Below are 12,758 nucleotides of genomic sequence, written 5' to 3' on the forward strand. Positions count from 1 at the left end.
AGATGTTGCCAAAGAGAGATATTTGTTCAGTTTCTAGTCTTCAGTAAAAGTTCTGCACGATTTCAGGAAGTCATGCTTTTTATCTCCTTTTCTGTCCTTGTATCCGAACATTTTCACAGGAATGTTTTTGTTTGTTAAACCACTTTAAATTGACCTGTGAATCATTCAAGCGTATAAAAGGCACCAAACTCGTGGGATAAACTAGAATTGTGTTTAAAAATAACTCAGGCACTTTGTTACCACCAGACTGTCATCAAAACTCAATTTGTTCCCATTTGAAATAGTTGAAAAACATAACAGAGTTTGACTTAAAATTTTTGTACCAACAAGAGCTGCTTTCTAAAAATATATCACTGCATGATGTGAACCTTGATGTGAAAAAATAGGAAAGTAACCGGTCAAAAGAAAACTATCTGGAGCAGTGAAGCATTCCTGGACAGAATAAACCCAGAACTCAACATTATCGAAGCAGCGTGGATGCACTTTAACGGAGAACAGCATCCGAAGGAGAGCTCTGAATGTCCTAAAGACTTCTTAAATTAAGAGTTCAGACTGTGTTGAAGAATAATGATAGTCATATCAAATATTCAAGCTGTTTTTGTGTCATATATTCATACATACTGTGCATGTAGGTTTGCACATTTAATAAATTGTTGCACCCATTTTGCATTTTTTAAGAAAAATACCGTGTAAACCGAATCGATGACATATCAGGTGTATTCACCCGTGAACGGCTGAACTCTGCAGCTTTACTTTAATCATCTTGAGAAAAGTGTGAGAGAATACCTCTGATAATGTCATTACGTTTTATTCTTACATCATATTATAGAAGTCAGTCACCTCAGTAAGTAAAGTAAAACAACAACAAAAAACAATTAGGTTGTGTATAAGGTTAAAAACAATTCTTGAGGCTCTTTACAAACCAGTCAGCCCAAAGACTCTAACACTTTGACGCCCAGCCGGGTGGAGGCCTACCTGAGAAGAGCTGCTTGGTGGGTGCGGAGATCTGGGCCTTCTTGGTGATGCGGAAAGCATGATCGGGGCTGCTGGAGCGACGGGATGTGCAGAAGCCAGGGACCTTCTTCACACCCTCAGGGAGAGAGGGAACCTGCAGAGCCCGTAACACATCGACCGGGTCTAATGACAAAGAAACAAGCAAAGAAAACAGTCATTACGGTTATTTTTAAGACGTGACGTTCACTAAGTAAACAAGTAAAATCTTAAGGCTGATGGTTTAGTTGCTAGAAATACTGCAACATGACTCTAAATCAGCACCTTACACACAGTCATCATTAACACAAACTGGTCTGTGGAGCTTTCAGAACAATGGAAACTAAAGAGATAAAATCTGAATTACAGCTTTTTCTGCACAGAGTACTTAACTCTTTTTCTTGAGTGAGAAAAAAACAGCCTCACACCTTGAACGATTACTCCACAGCAGACCTAAATATTGTAAGTTCAGCTGTTTCCTCTAATAGCTTTCTGGAAGGCTGTCCATCCTGTAAGCTGTATAGAAATAACTGAAAAGACCTTTTTAATATTACCAAATATTTTACAAAAAAGGGCAGTTTTATTTTTCATTGCAGTCATTCTTTGCAATTTTCCCCAGAGAATCAAAAAGGTCGATCTCAAATGTTCTCGAATCACTAATGTGATATAGGATCAGGTCCAGCAGATGCCCACAATGGCCGCCACTGTACATTTAGGTTTAATGTAAGAAAGGAGGCCCTGTGTCAGAGCGAGCGGGCGGCGGTCCAAGCCGCATATATGAAGCAGTGCAGGGCAGGTACAGGAAAGCTCAGTTTAATGCAGAGCGCAGACAGTGGCGTCTATTCTGCTCGCGCTTATCGAGCAGCTGAAACAAGCGGCTGTTGACGTGATCGCGCTGAGTCAAACGAAGATTTGTCTGACACCACACAATCATTTCACAGTCCCCCCCTGACACGTACACGCAGGAATGCACGCGCTCGCTCGACAAATATTCAACACATACCTGAACATCGTACAATCACACACACACAGCCTCACATCCCGTCTCCACATCGGAGGTCAGTCAGTCTGTTTCTGCGGCTGACTTTCTCACATTGCTCAAAGGCACTGTGTCATTGAGGAACCTCTGGGGTTCAGGGTGTGAGTCCCTTTATGATCAATTTTAACAAACAGAACTGTAACAGCAGGTTGAAGCAGAAGTGCTGCTCCCTGTACATCAGGAATATTTCTGCTTAAAACCAGAATCTTTGAAGTATTGATTTGTATTATTGGCATGTTTTAAGGCTGGATAGTTTGATATTTATAATACTTGGTGTTGAATCCTAAAAAGGCTGCTTGTTGGCAGCATCAGGGAGACGTTATACTGTCACTGTAGCAGGTCCAGAAGTTTTTTATTATATACAAATGTACATGATTCTCATTTAAAGACTTAAAAAAATAACAGCGAAGTTTGTTTCTTATGAAATGCTCAGAGCTGCTGGGAACTCTGCTGTCCACTTAGATAGAATAATAAATACACATGGCACAAGTGCTGCCAAGGCGTGAAAACAACTGGCCTGCATAAAAACCCAGTGAAGTCTAATTATAAAGCATATCTCACAGAGGTTTTAAAGTGAGGCAGTTCCATCCTCCCTCAGTGTTGGCGAGCCTCTCTGTGTTTGAGCTTACTTTACTGTTAACAACCAATTAAACTCATTTACAGCCAGCCCTGCTGTGGCACCTCTCATAATAAACTCACAGCATCACTGACACGTTTCTCTGGTACAAAAAAATGACAGAAAAAAAAACTTTTTTGAGATGTATCATCTTCTATATGACAAGTTTCTTTTACTTTTTTCACCCTGCAGCCACATTAATAAACCGTCATTTCCACGTACTTCAAATAACGACCTATTTATAGACAACCTGTAATTATTCCACCCTCAGCATGTTTAAAAAGCACAGTGGACCATATAACAGCATGGCACTCACTCAGGACCACTGTTGCCACTGTGGACATCACAGCCAAACATGTGAACAGCAGAGAAGTGAAAAATCACCGCACAGTGTGAGACATGTGTTTCCTAAACTAACGATCAGGCACAAAGTTCATCAGACTTCCGAAGACAGAATCAGGAGTAAAGTTTCACATTCAAAGTGTGAATGAGAGAGTCAGAAAAAAGAAACAGTTTGACTACATCAGCATCATAAATGACTTTAAGTTGGCACAGATCCTCAGTGTCACCTGTCTGCTGCTGTCAAACATAAAGATCCACAGTCGGCTCGTACTGTGACACTGTGAGGCTGTTTATTGTGTTTATCAGCCATTTATGAGGTTTACACTGTGGTTTCCTCAAATCACACTCGTCCCATCAGAGGTGCATATGTTTAGGTGACACCCAGTTTATCAGGGGCACAGTTTATGAGATCGTGCCCACAAACTGTAATATTTATTCAGACAGAGCAAACGGTGCATTAATATTGGCTCCTCAACCACAGCCCATTAACGTCACTCTGCTTGAAGTTAGTGAAAGTGGAAACATGAGACAGGTTAAAACAGAAAACACATATGAAGAAGAGTCCTTCAATAATATAAAAAAATTCTAGCCTTTTCTAATTTTTCATTTCCAGACATAGGTGTCTCGACGGCACTAGCTGTACATGATATAATAAAGTAAAAAGAGGTAAAGAACGAACTGGAGAAAACTAGGCTCCATACTTTCCCTGACTTTCAATGGAGTTTCCTTAATTAAAAAACTTTCCAGGACCTGGAGGATGCTGATCTGTTTATCTGCATAACTTTGAAGTCTTTTGCAGATCTTTGCAGCAAAAAGACAGAGAAGAGGTTCAGGCAAAAGTGGTGTGTGTGTGTGTGTGTGTGTGACAGCAGACAGCTTGGTTCTGTGATGGCAGGATACTGGATCGGATTGCACCCCGAGCTCCCCCAGTACGCCCAGTACAATGTGCCGCTCTGTTCCCGACTCCCTGTCCAGCTCACATTTGCAGACGGGGCCCTTCCTGCCTAAAGGACCACAATCAGGACAAAAACGCACCCACAAAAATAACACGCTGGGCCACAGAGCTACACACAGAGAAAATTGCACCTATACGTGAGACGAGGAGTGGCAAAAATGAAATTAGACAAGGTAAGAAAACAGACGGCCGAGGGGCACAAGCTCTCCTTCTTCACTTCTCTCTCCTTCCTCTTCCCAGTTCCTTGCTCGTTCATACCATAAGCGCTAACAGATGGCTGCAGCCTTTTGATGTAAATGTGGGCTAATTACTCTGCTGTCATTAAGACGGGAAACGGGGCTCCCAGCCACCTGAGAGCACATTACAGTAGCCTGTACAGTTATATCTACTGACAGCCTGAAATTTTAGAGAACATCTATCTATCTATCTATCTATCTATCTATCTTGAACACAGCAAGTGTAAACACTGAAAACATCTATTAAGTGAAACTGAAAACTGCCACAATATATTTTAAAAAGATTATCAGACTCGGTCTGTGTGTTTTATCCTTAAACCATCGAGTCTGGAATAATGGTTTGCTGTTCAGTGTATAATGAGCCTGGAGCATGGAGTAGATGTATTTTTGAACAGGTGCCCCACGACTGAAACAATCCTGTCCCTGTTACACTGGGAGCCACCCAGTTACACACAAACCACAACTGACCAAACACGCAGACCACAAGCTTCTTCCACTGTGATAGGAAACACAAAACTGCAATAAGCTCCTCCATGGTTTCAACTGCTGCAATTCCCCAGAGTCACCACTAGATGGAGCCGAAAGAGACTTAACTAACTGTGACATGAGCACAGTCAGGCCTGTTGAAGTCCCACATGCCACACCAGCACACATATGTGTTTACATGTACACACTCAGTGCAAACAGACACACTCACAGGAGTGTGAGATAAACTGCTAACAGGAGTCGGTACATTCTGCTAACGAGCAGCTTCATTGACTTAACAGAAAACACAAAGCAGCTGGACACGCAGATTAAACTCTGTCTGCACATAACGTCAGAAAGAGGATTACTGGGGAGGAAAGCATGCACAGAGAAGGAATTAAGCTCATTGTGTTCCTCATAAAGAGCACAAGACCTTAAAAAACTCCAAAAATATTAAACATTAGTAACAAGCAACTCATAGTGACACGTGTCCGATCCATCCACTCATTCTGTACAAGTGCTTCTTGGATTAGAGTTTATCGTGACGTACAATGACTCAAAGGACACTCTGGATACGTTTAAAAAGTTTAAAACATCAAAATAAAGAATAAAAGAAATAAAGACAAAATTATGGGTTAAATTTAAAATATCAATATTAAATTAAATATCACAGTAGCTTTGTTTGTTGAAACTGGTTTACCAGGTGACTGAGTTCACTTGCTTCCCTCTCCACTGCTTTGTGCCTAAGATTATTTGTGTGTGTGCCTGTGTGTGTGCCTGTGTGTGTGCCTGTGTGTGTGCATGCCCTTTGTATTTCTGGTACAGCTGTGCCAAATACCAGACACACACTCCAGCTGACACTATGACCTCTCACCTCTCACCTTTACACAACTACAACGTTGTCGGACACAAAGAGCAAGAAAAGTGCTATATTGACAATGGACACACACACACACACACACACACACACACACACACACACACACACACACACACACACACACACACACGCACACACACACACACACATGTACACAGATAAGCACTTTAGAGTCACTCATATAAGAAAATTCTTTAAAAAATTAAAAATTAAAACTACTTTCAAAAACTGTCTCATAAAATTTGTTCTGTGATCACCAGCTGTGTCTCCATCCAGCCTGCTGACCACGGAGGCTTGCAGCTCAGGCTCCAGGTTATAATTTCCAACATGCTGCTCTATAGTTATGATTTATTTATAATGCCTGTGTATACAGACAGAAAATCCATTATGAGAAGCCGTGCCGTAGAAAGGGAGTTATTTGAATTGACATGATTTATTTGGTGTAAGTCAGTGTGTGGCTGTTTGCAACATAAATGTTACACCATGTGACACAATCTGTAACTGAAAGAGAGAAAACCAAAGCAGGACTCGCCTTTGTACCACACGGATGTCAGTAAATCCTCCCTGAAAACCTGAAGGAGGCCAAAAAGAGAAGAAACTGAACAGACAGTAGCAGATAACTGCTGCTGTCTGTTCTGCTGTCAGCAACTAACACTGGAGGTAACACACATGGATTAAGAATATCATAATTCAATAAGAACAATTAATCCCCTTAAAACATACAAGTTACTGCCATTCATCCTACTCTGATCCAGAAAGCAAGTCGAGTTTGTGAAGTTATTTGAAGTAGAAGATGATAATGTTATTTTTAATATGAGTATCTGCCACTGTACCAGTACATATATGAAAGAAAATAAGAAAAACCTTTGTTGTTACGCCCCTCTGCAGCCCCTGATCTCCTCAATGTGTTCAGCTGGTAATAATTGGCCACGCCTACTCAGGTGTGAATAAAAGCATACCTGAGGCAAGCTTCCCAGGAGCTCACTAGTCTTTGTCTTGGTGGCACCAGCCAGTTCAGCCAGCCTGCTGTGCCATTTTAAGCTAAAACCTCTTCTCACTAACACTCTGGTATTCGTCTCCTTTTTTTATTTTGCAGCTTTTGAGCCGGGTCGTAACATTTCTACTAAACTTGGTCTTATTTTAAAGGGCGTCTCTTTTGCTTTCTTTGCTTATCCTGTCATCTATGATGGTCCTTTAAAGTCAGCGCTCAGTGAGTGTTAACTGTACTATAAGTCCAATCATTCCTTTGAGAAAACAAACAAAGCATCTCTTTGTCTTTATACTTAAGCTCATATACTTTGTTTTCAGCTTTTAATACCTGCCTCTAAGTTTAGAGTATCTGCACTAATGAATCACAGTCTCCGTGTGGTTTATAAGTAACTGCAGGGCAGTGCCAACATTTACTGTACGGCAGCTCCCCGTGTGCCATTATGTGGTCTGTGCCAGTCTGCGTGTGCGTCCCCGATGATGCCAACGTGTATCATGCAGAGTCTTGTGTGGTTTCAAAGCTGCAGGCCGCAGTCTCAGTTTGGATCTGAGGGTGACTACTGACACCACAAGGCCTACCCGGGACCAGAAGGCCCCGGAGCAGGAGGCAGTCACGAGTGAGTCCCTGTAACTTACTATCACACAGAGCAGACAGAGAGAAAAGGCACAAATTAGACAGCAGTCTTAAGACCGTTGGTGCCCCTGTGCTGAATGAGAGGCCTTCACAGCTGAGCTCTGGATGTTCTTCACAAGTCTGAACAGCGCACATCACAATCTACACTTTTAACTGAAAAGCACTCGTTACACTGAACACTTTTATAACAGAGAAAGAAAAATGAGCATCAGTGCCAGTCCATGTGGGTTCACACAATTCTCTCGTTATAAAAGCTGTTTGTAGACTCCACACACATAAACTGGATCATTTCACAGAGAGACCTTCTGAAAACTGCTACTGCACATTACCCACAATCTATATTTTACCATTTAAATGCTGTAAACTAACACAGATCTGAAATTATCCACAGTAGAGATAATATATTTACCATAAATCAAACACTTTAAGTAAGAATGAACCAGACAAAGAGGCGATAAGAAAGAGAGGAATGGGAGCAGTAAGCAGTTGGAAATCCCCTAACAAACACACACACACACACACACACACACACACACACACACACACACACACACCCTCATCGTGTGTTCTGTGGCAACAATTTAGCTGCAGGAACACATGTGAGGCGTCGGCGGGTAAACACCACTTCAGGGGGAATGCGTGAGAACTTTGACTCGTTGTAAAGTTGTGTTGAGATTCTTACTTATGCGGGAAGATTATTCCTTCAGGACTGCAACATTTAAAGCATTCAACCCTCAGAACTCCAAGAAAGAAGGGGATAAAGTCTGAAGACACCTCTGTAAATCTGAAAACACCGACTCTGAATACTAGAAATTCTGTCGTTATTATAGAATTAAGATCTAACTCTGACTTTCCCTGTCTTCCACACAATACACGCTGGGATAAACTCCATAAATGCCACTCCACCTGTGAGCTCAATAAAGACAAACAGATTTAGAGGCAGGATTAAGTGGGACAGCTGGTGGTTACTGCATTAAGAAAATGTAAAGCCCCAAAAACCTTCAAAGTGCTTTTCTGTCATCGTTCATGCTTCAGGGTAGCATTTTCCAGTGAAGTCTAAAAACATAACTGGTTAAAGCCACAATTTAAAACTATTTTCAAATGCATAGACAGCATTGATGTCTGGAAAAAAGATGTACATTAACATTACATGTAAAATCACACAGCTGCTCTCCATACCCTCCCACATCAACTTCCTTGAAGCAGCAAAATAACAGTGACTAGGAATAGCATCCTATACAGACAGCCTGTCATTATAAAGTTGGCACGCTCTCACGTCGTTCTTGCACATCTTCTGCTCAAACAGAATGTCTCCCAAGAACGACTATCCCCACGCACAAACCGCTAAATCATCACCTATAAAACTGTGGAAACGAGACCAACTATCTTCAGCTCGCTCCAGTCTGCAGTGCTAATGTGGTTTTGTCTGAGAAAGGATTTCAAATATTCACCGTCTGAGGGGATGTCGTGAGTTAGAAATGAGGCCTGAGAGTGTTTCAGCATATCTCAGCTTTGACGTATGCATGCTTTAATCTTGTCTAGACTGAGAGAGTAGGTCAGCGTGTCACACATTTTGTTACAATACTGGATTCAATAACGCATCAATCCAAGAGTGAGGACAACCTGTGGAGGCTCGAATCCAGGAAACACAGGAAGTGTTAAAGATGAAAAGGAAACCGTGCACAGTGTAGGCTGCGCTGTGATATCTGTGTCACTGTTCAGCTTCCACTTTGTTAATAGTTTTTGAACTGCTGTCTATTAGATGGCATTCTGACAGGCATTAAGAACATGGGCTGTGTTTGCCCTGAACTGTGCATTTCAGGCAAACTGCTCTCACACGTCGTGTTCTACCACCAAAGACACTTTACATTACATATGGTTAGGTTTAGATTTAAGCACTGGTGGAGATTTATTCATCCCAAAAGCAGACATGGAATGAGAGAGCGCATGAGAACTGCCTGCAAGGCTCAACTTAGGGCACAAGTCAGCTGAAAGTTTACTGTTTTACAAAGTCTCTGAGAAAAAACGAAACCAGATATTGTAACTGCCAGTTTTTCCCCACTGTGGTTAGACAGAGCTCGTTATCTCATTTTTAAAGTGATGGCTGTTGGATGTAAAATGTAGATATTTGATGGGGGAAGGGTCCTGATGTCCAAGTGTAAAAACTCTGAGAAAAGTGTGCAAAAAAAGTACAACAGAGGAAAGAGGATAGATGTGTCACATCAGGGGCCCAGGGGAACATGATGACAGGGCAGGAGAAAACCAAGGGCACGGGGTTAATGCTGCTAAACTGAGTCACGTGCGGCTGAAATACCACACACTTCCATTCAATCACAAGAATGAGCTGTCAGGCTCCTGCTCCACCGCCACATATAGTGGCTCTATTCACTGGCAGTGAGGGAAGGAGAGAGAGCAGAGTATGTTATGTTTAGCCTGAGTGAGACAGACTGCCCTTTGAGGAGCGGTCGCCTTTGAAATGGGGTTGAGGAACATCCATGTCAAGAAAATATTGGCCTCTGAATTTCTGCTTCTTTGAACAAAACTCTGCTTTCATGTGTTTCTGGGCGTGTTGCTCTCTGGGTGATGGCGACGTCTTCATTCTCTCAGGACACATCTGAGAGCAAACATCTGGGATTCAGACCATCTTCACCCCTCTGAATCTGCATTTCACCGCCGCAGTGTGGCGCTGTTACAGTTTACTCTGACATCTGCTGCTGAGCCACACCACGCACACAGAAACGCGCAACAGTCCGTGCACGGGGCCAGTGCGAGCAGGAACCCCCACACGCGCACGTAGCACAGACCTGAGAGGTCGCGTGAGTGTTTTACTTGCGTCACGCTGACATTATCACAGAGCAGGTGATTATAAAACTTTTTTCCTACCAGCAAACGAAACCCTGTGATTTGGTGTATAAGCGCTCACAGCCTACCCGGGCTGCTGCACACAGAGGCACATTCATGCAGATGAGGCATACGTTTCCACACCCTGAGCTGGACACAAACAGCCATAGCTTGCAGACGCACATACGTAAACACAAGTGCACAAAGCGCGCACACACGCGCAGATACTGCTCGCTTTCAATTCCGAACCCCGACGACCGAGCTGCTCCGCCGCATAACAACCTATTCATGAAAAGCAAAAATGTCTCAGGCTCCCGCCTCCAAAATACACACGGGACACGGCTGGAAGGTGCAATCGCCTCTCGCAATCTGAAATTGGAAACGCGGCCAAAGAATACAGTGGAGGAGGCGAGTTATACCACAGAAGCCCCCGCGGTCCGTAAACTGCTGCAACTGTGCCAACAGCCAACCTGTTAACGTCCAAAGCAACAACTGCTTCAAATTATAAAAGTTCATGAAAACGCAAATAGAAAGTGAAAAACTATTTTTTTATTATTATGAAAATAGTTGCAGTTTGCGCTAAAACAGCTTTTTTGTGCCACGCTTTAAAAAAAAAGAGTTTCTTTTCAGGTAAAACTAAAAAGCATCAAATGCACGATTTTTGGCTGAACTAATCCAGACTATAAACGCGGATAAATGGATTCTGTTAAAAATAACTTGAGACGACTAGCGGTCTATCAAGGAACAGCAGCGCATACGGATCATTCCTTCATGAAGTCCACAGTTTAAAATCCCAAACTAAAATAATCCTGGAAAACCAGCCGGGTGTTGGCTGGGAATAAAGTTCACTTTGTCTTATTGAGATCCCTCAGAAATCCCTCCTCTTTGAACAACCAGAGGCAGTGATGGATGGACTGGTGCACAGGCTGAACTGGTAAACACATTCATATGGTTCCAGCTGGTAGCCCAGTGCACACTGAATCCAATATTTAGTCAGAATAAAAGAAAAAAAACCCTAAAAATACTAGAATCCAACAAACCAAATGTTTTATTCGACAAAGCTCATCAGAAACTACTAAACAGGACTTTGTACCGTTTTATCTCATGCCCCACTCCGGGTAGGGGCACAGAAATGAGCACCATCCTGTCAGAACTATTCGGAACTCTAGATAACAAGGTCAGGTTAATACAGAGCACATAGAGTTCAGATCGGAGGAAAATCACAAAGAAACTGATCAGATTAAAACAAACAAATAAAAAAATATCTGTATGTTTCGTAACAGGAACAGATGATGACACCTGTCAGAAGTCTGAATGCAGAGAGGAAGACAGATTCCACGAATGGGAAATTAACAGCTTCTTTGAAGGCATTATTTTTTTAAATTGATAAAGGCCGTTAATGGTCATAGAGAAATACAGAATGCCCGAGAATATACGTTCTTTTTTTCAGATTCAGAATCGGACACCTCTTTATCACCTGATCAATATTTTCCGACCAATATCAGTTCGATATCAGCAGTTAGTCGTTAGTATGGTTCAGATTCAGGCCCCAAAGAGAAACACAACTCACAAAAGAGCGTTTTAGGAATAAGTCCTTTAAGTCCTCAAAATATAAACGTCTAAAGACGTAATTCTTGCATGCAGCAAATACCAAACAGATTTAGATATTTGGATACCGTGGGGCCCACTGATGGGGCACTACTGCCCTCATTCTTCTGGGAATAAGTAAAGAAGCACGTCAGGTGCGCAAACGTCCCATAACGGAGAGATACAGACTCATTACGGCCACAGTTTATTCAAACAGATGGCGTTTCAGACAGAAAAAAACAGGAAACCATATTTTAAATGTTATTTAAAGAATAAAAATAACATCACCAATAAAAAGTGGAAAATCTGTCTTACCTGCTTGAACCACAGTTGTTTGGCACAGGGCGAGCGCCACGGTTACCAAGGCGAAGGAGGAGAAGTCCATGCGCCATGGTCTCCGTTTCTTCCGGAAGGGACAAGCTCCAATATCCATAGTGTTGCAGTAGTTCTCCGGCCTGGGTCAGCTGTAAATGTGGGATATGGGGGAAGTTATCCTCTCACAGAAAGCCAGCCGACGAGAGGAGCCCGACTGACCCTTCTGTGAGGAAACAGACAAAAAAGCACGCCTCTGGAGACGTCTTTACCTTTCTCCGGAAACCTTCCTTAATGAGTTACCTATATTAATGCACCAAACCTAAAGACTAAAAATGGGTTTGGGGTGAATAAATATATTTGATATTGAAGTTTAATCCCTAGCACTGAAGCCCCATTGACTCAGATTGGGTACGAGTACCCAAAGTGGAGAGAGCAGAGAGAGACCTGGAATCACGCTCTCTCTCCCTTCTCTCTCTTTGCCTCTCTCCTTCTTTACTTTCTCCCACGAAGAGTGAGAGCGGTTGTGTATGTGTGTGTGTGTGTGTGTGGAGAGAGAGACAGAGGGGGAGAGAGAGAGAGAGAATGGCAAAGGTGGAGAGGGAGGGAGAGGGCGTGCGTAATAGCGCGCCGGGCGCACGTAGAAGTACGTGTACGAGGAGAGTCTGGGAGTGGAAACTGGGTCTTTTCTTATGATCGAGCTGCAAAGATGTTTCAGCTTTTCTGTTAACTCTGAGTTATTAACTCAGTGTCAGTGAAACCTTTTTGTCTTCGTCTCGATTCCCTCTGAAAAGCCCAAATTACTGAGATGAGTATTTATCTTTGCCACTTCCTGCTTTCTGCGTCTGTACCTGCGACAGGTAAATGCAGGCTT

The 12,758-nt window shown here is 42.6% G+C and overlaps 1 protein-coding gene across 4 annotated transcripts in view; it reads right to left on the bottom strand.

Moving 5' to 3' along the window:
• Window positions 1-12,428, bottom strand: part of col11a2 (collagen, type XI, alpha 2) — a 40,046-nt gene extending 27,618 nt beyond the window's left edge. Inside the window, exons 1-3 of one of the 4 annotated variants that reach the window (XM_080863650.1) lie at window positions 12,157-12,428; window positions 11,888-12,036; window positions 976-1,137 (exon numbers count right to left, since the gene is read on the bottom strand). In XM_080863650.1, the coding sequence (XP_080719776.1) occupies window positions 976-1,137; window positions 11,888-12,005 (280 nt within the window). In that variant the 5' untranslated portion in view covers window positions 12,006-12,036; window positions 12,157-12,428. Of the gene's footprint in view, window positions 1-975; window positions 1,138-11,887 lie in introns of all 4 variants that reach the window. The other 3 variants (XM_080863651.1, XM_080863652.1, XM_080863653.1) reach the window with 3 other exon arrangements.
• Window positions 12,429-12,758: the final 330 nt, after the last annotated feature.

The sequence above is a fragment of the Rhamphochromis sp. 'chilingali' genome (genome assembly GCF_963969265.1).
Source record: "Rhamphochromis sp. 'chilingali' genome assembly, chromosome: 17".
NCBI lineage: Eukaryota > Metazoa > Chordata > Actinopteri > Cichliformes > Cichlidae > Rhamphochromis > Rhamphochromis sp. 'chilingali'.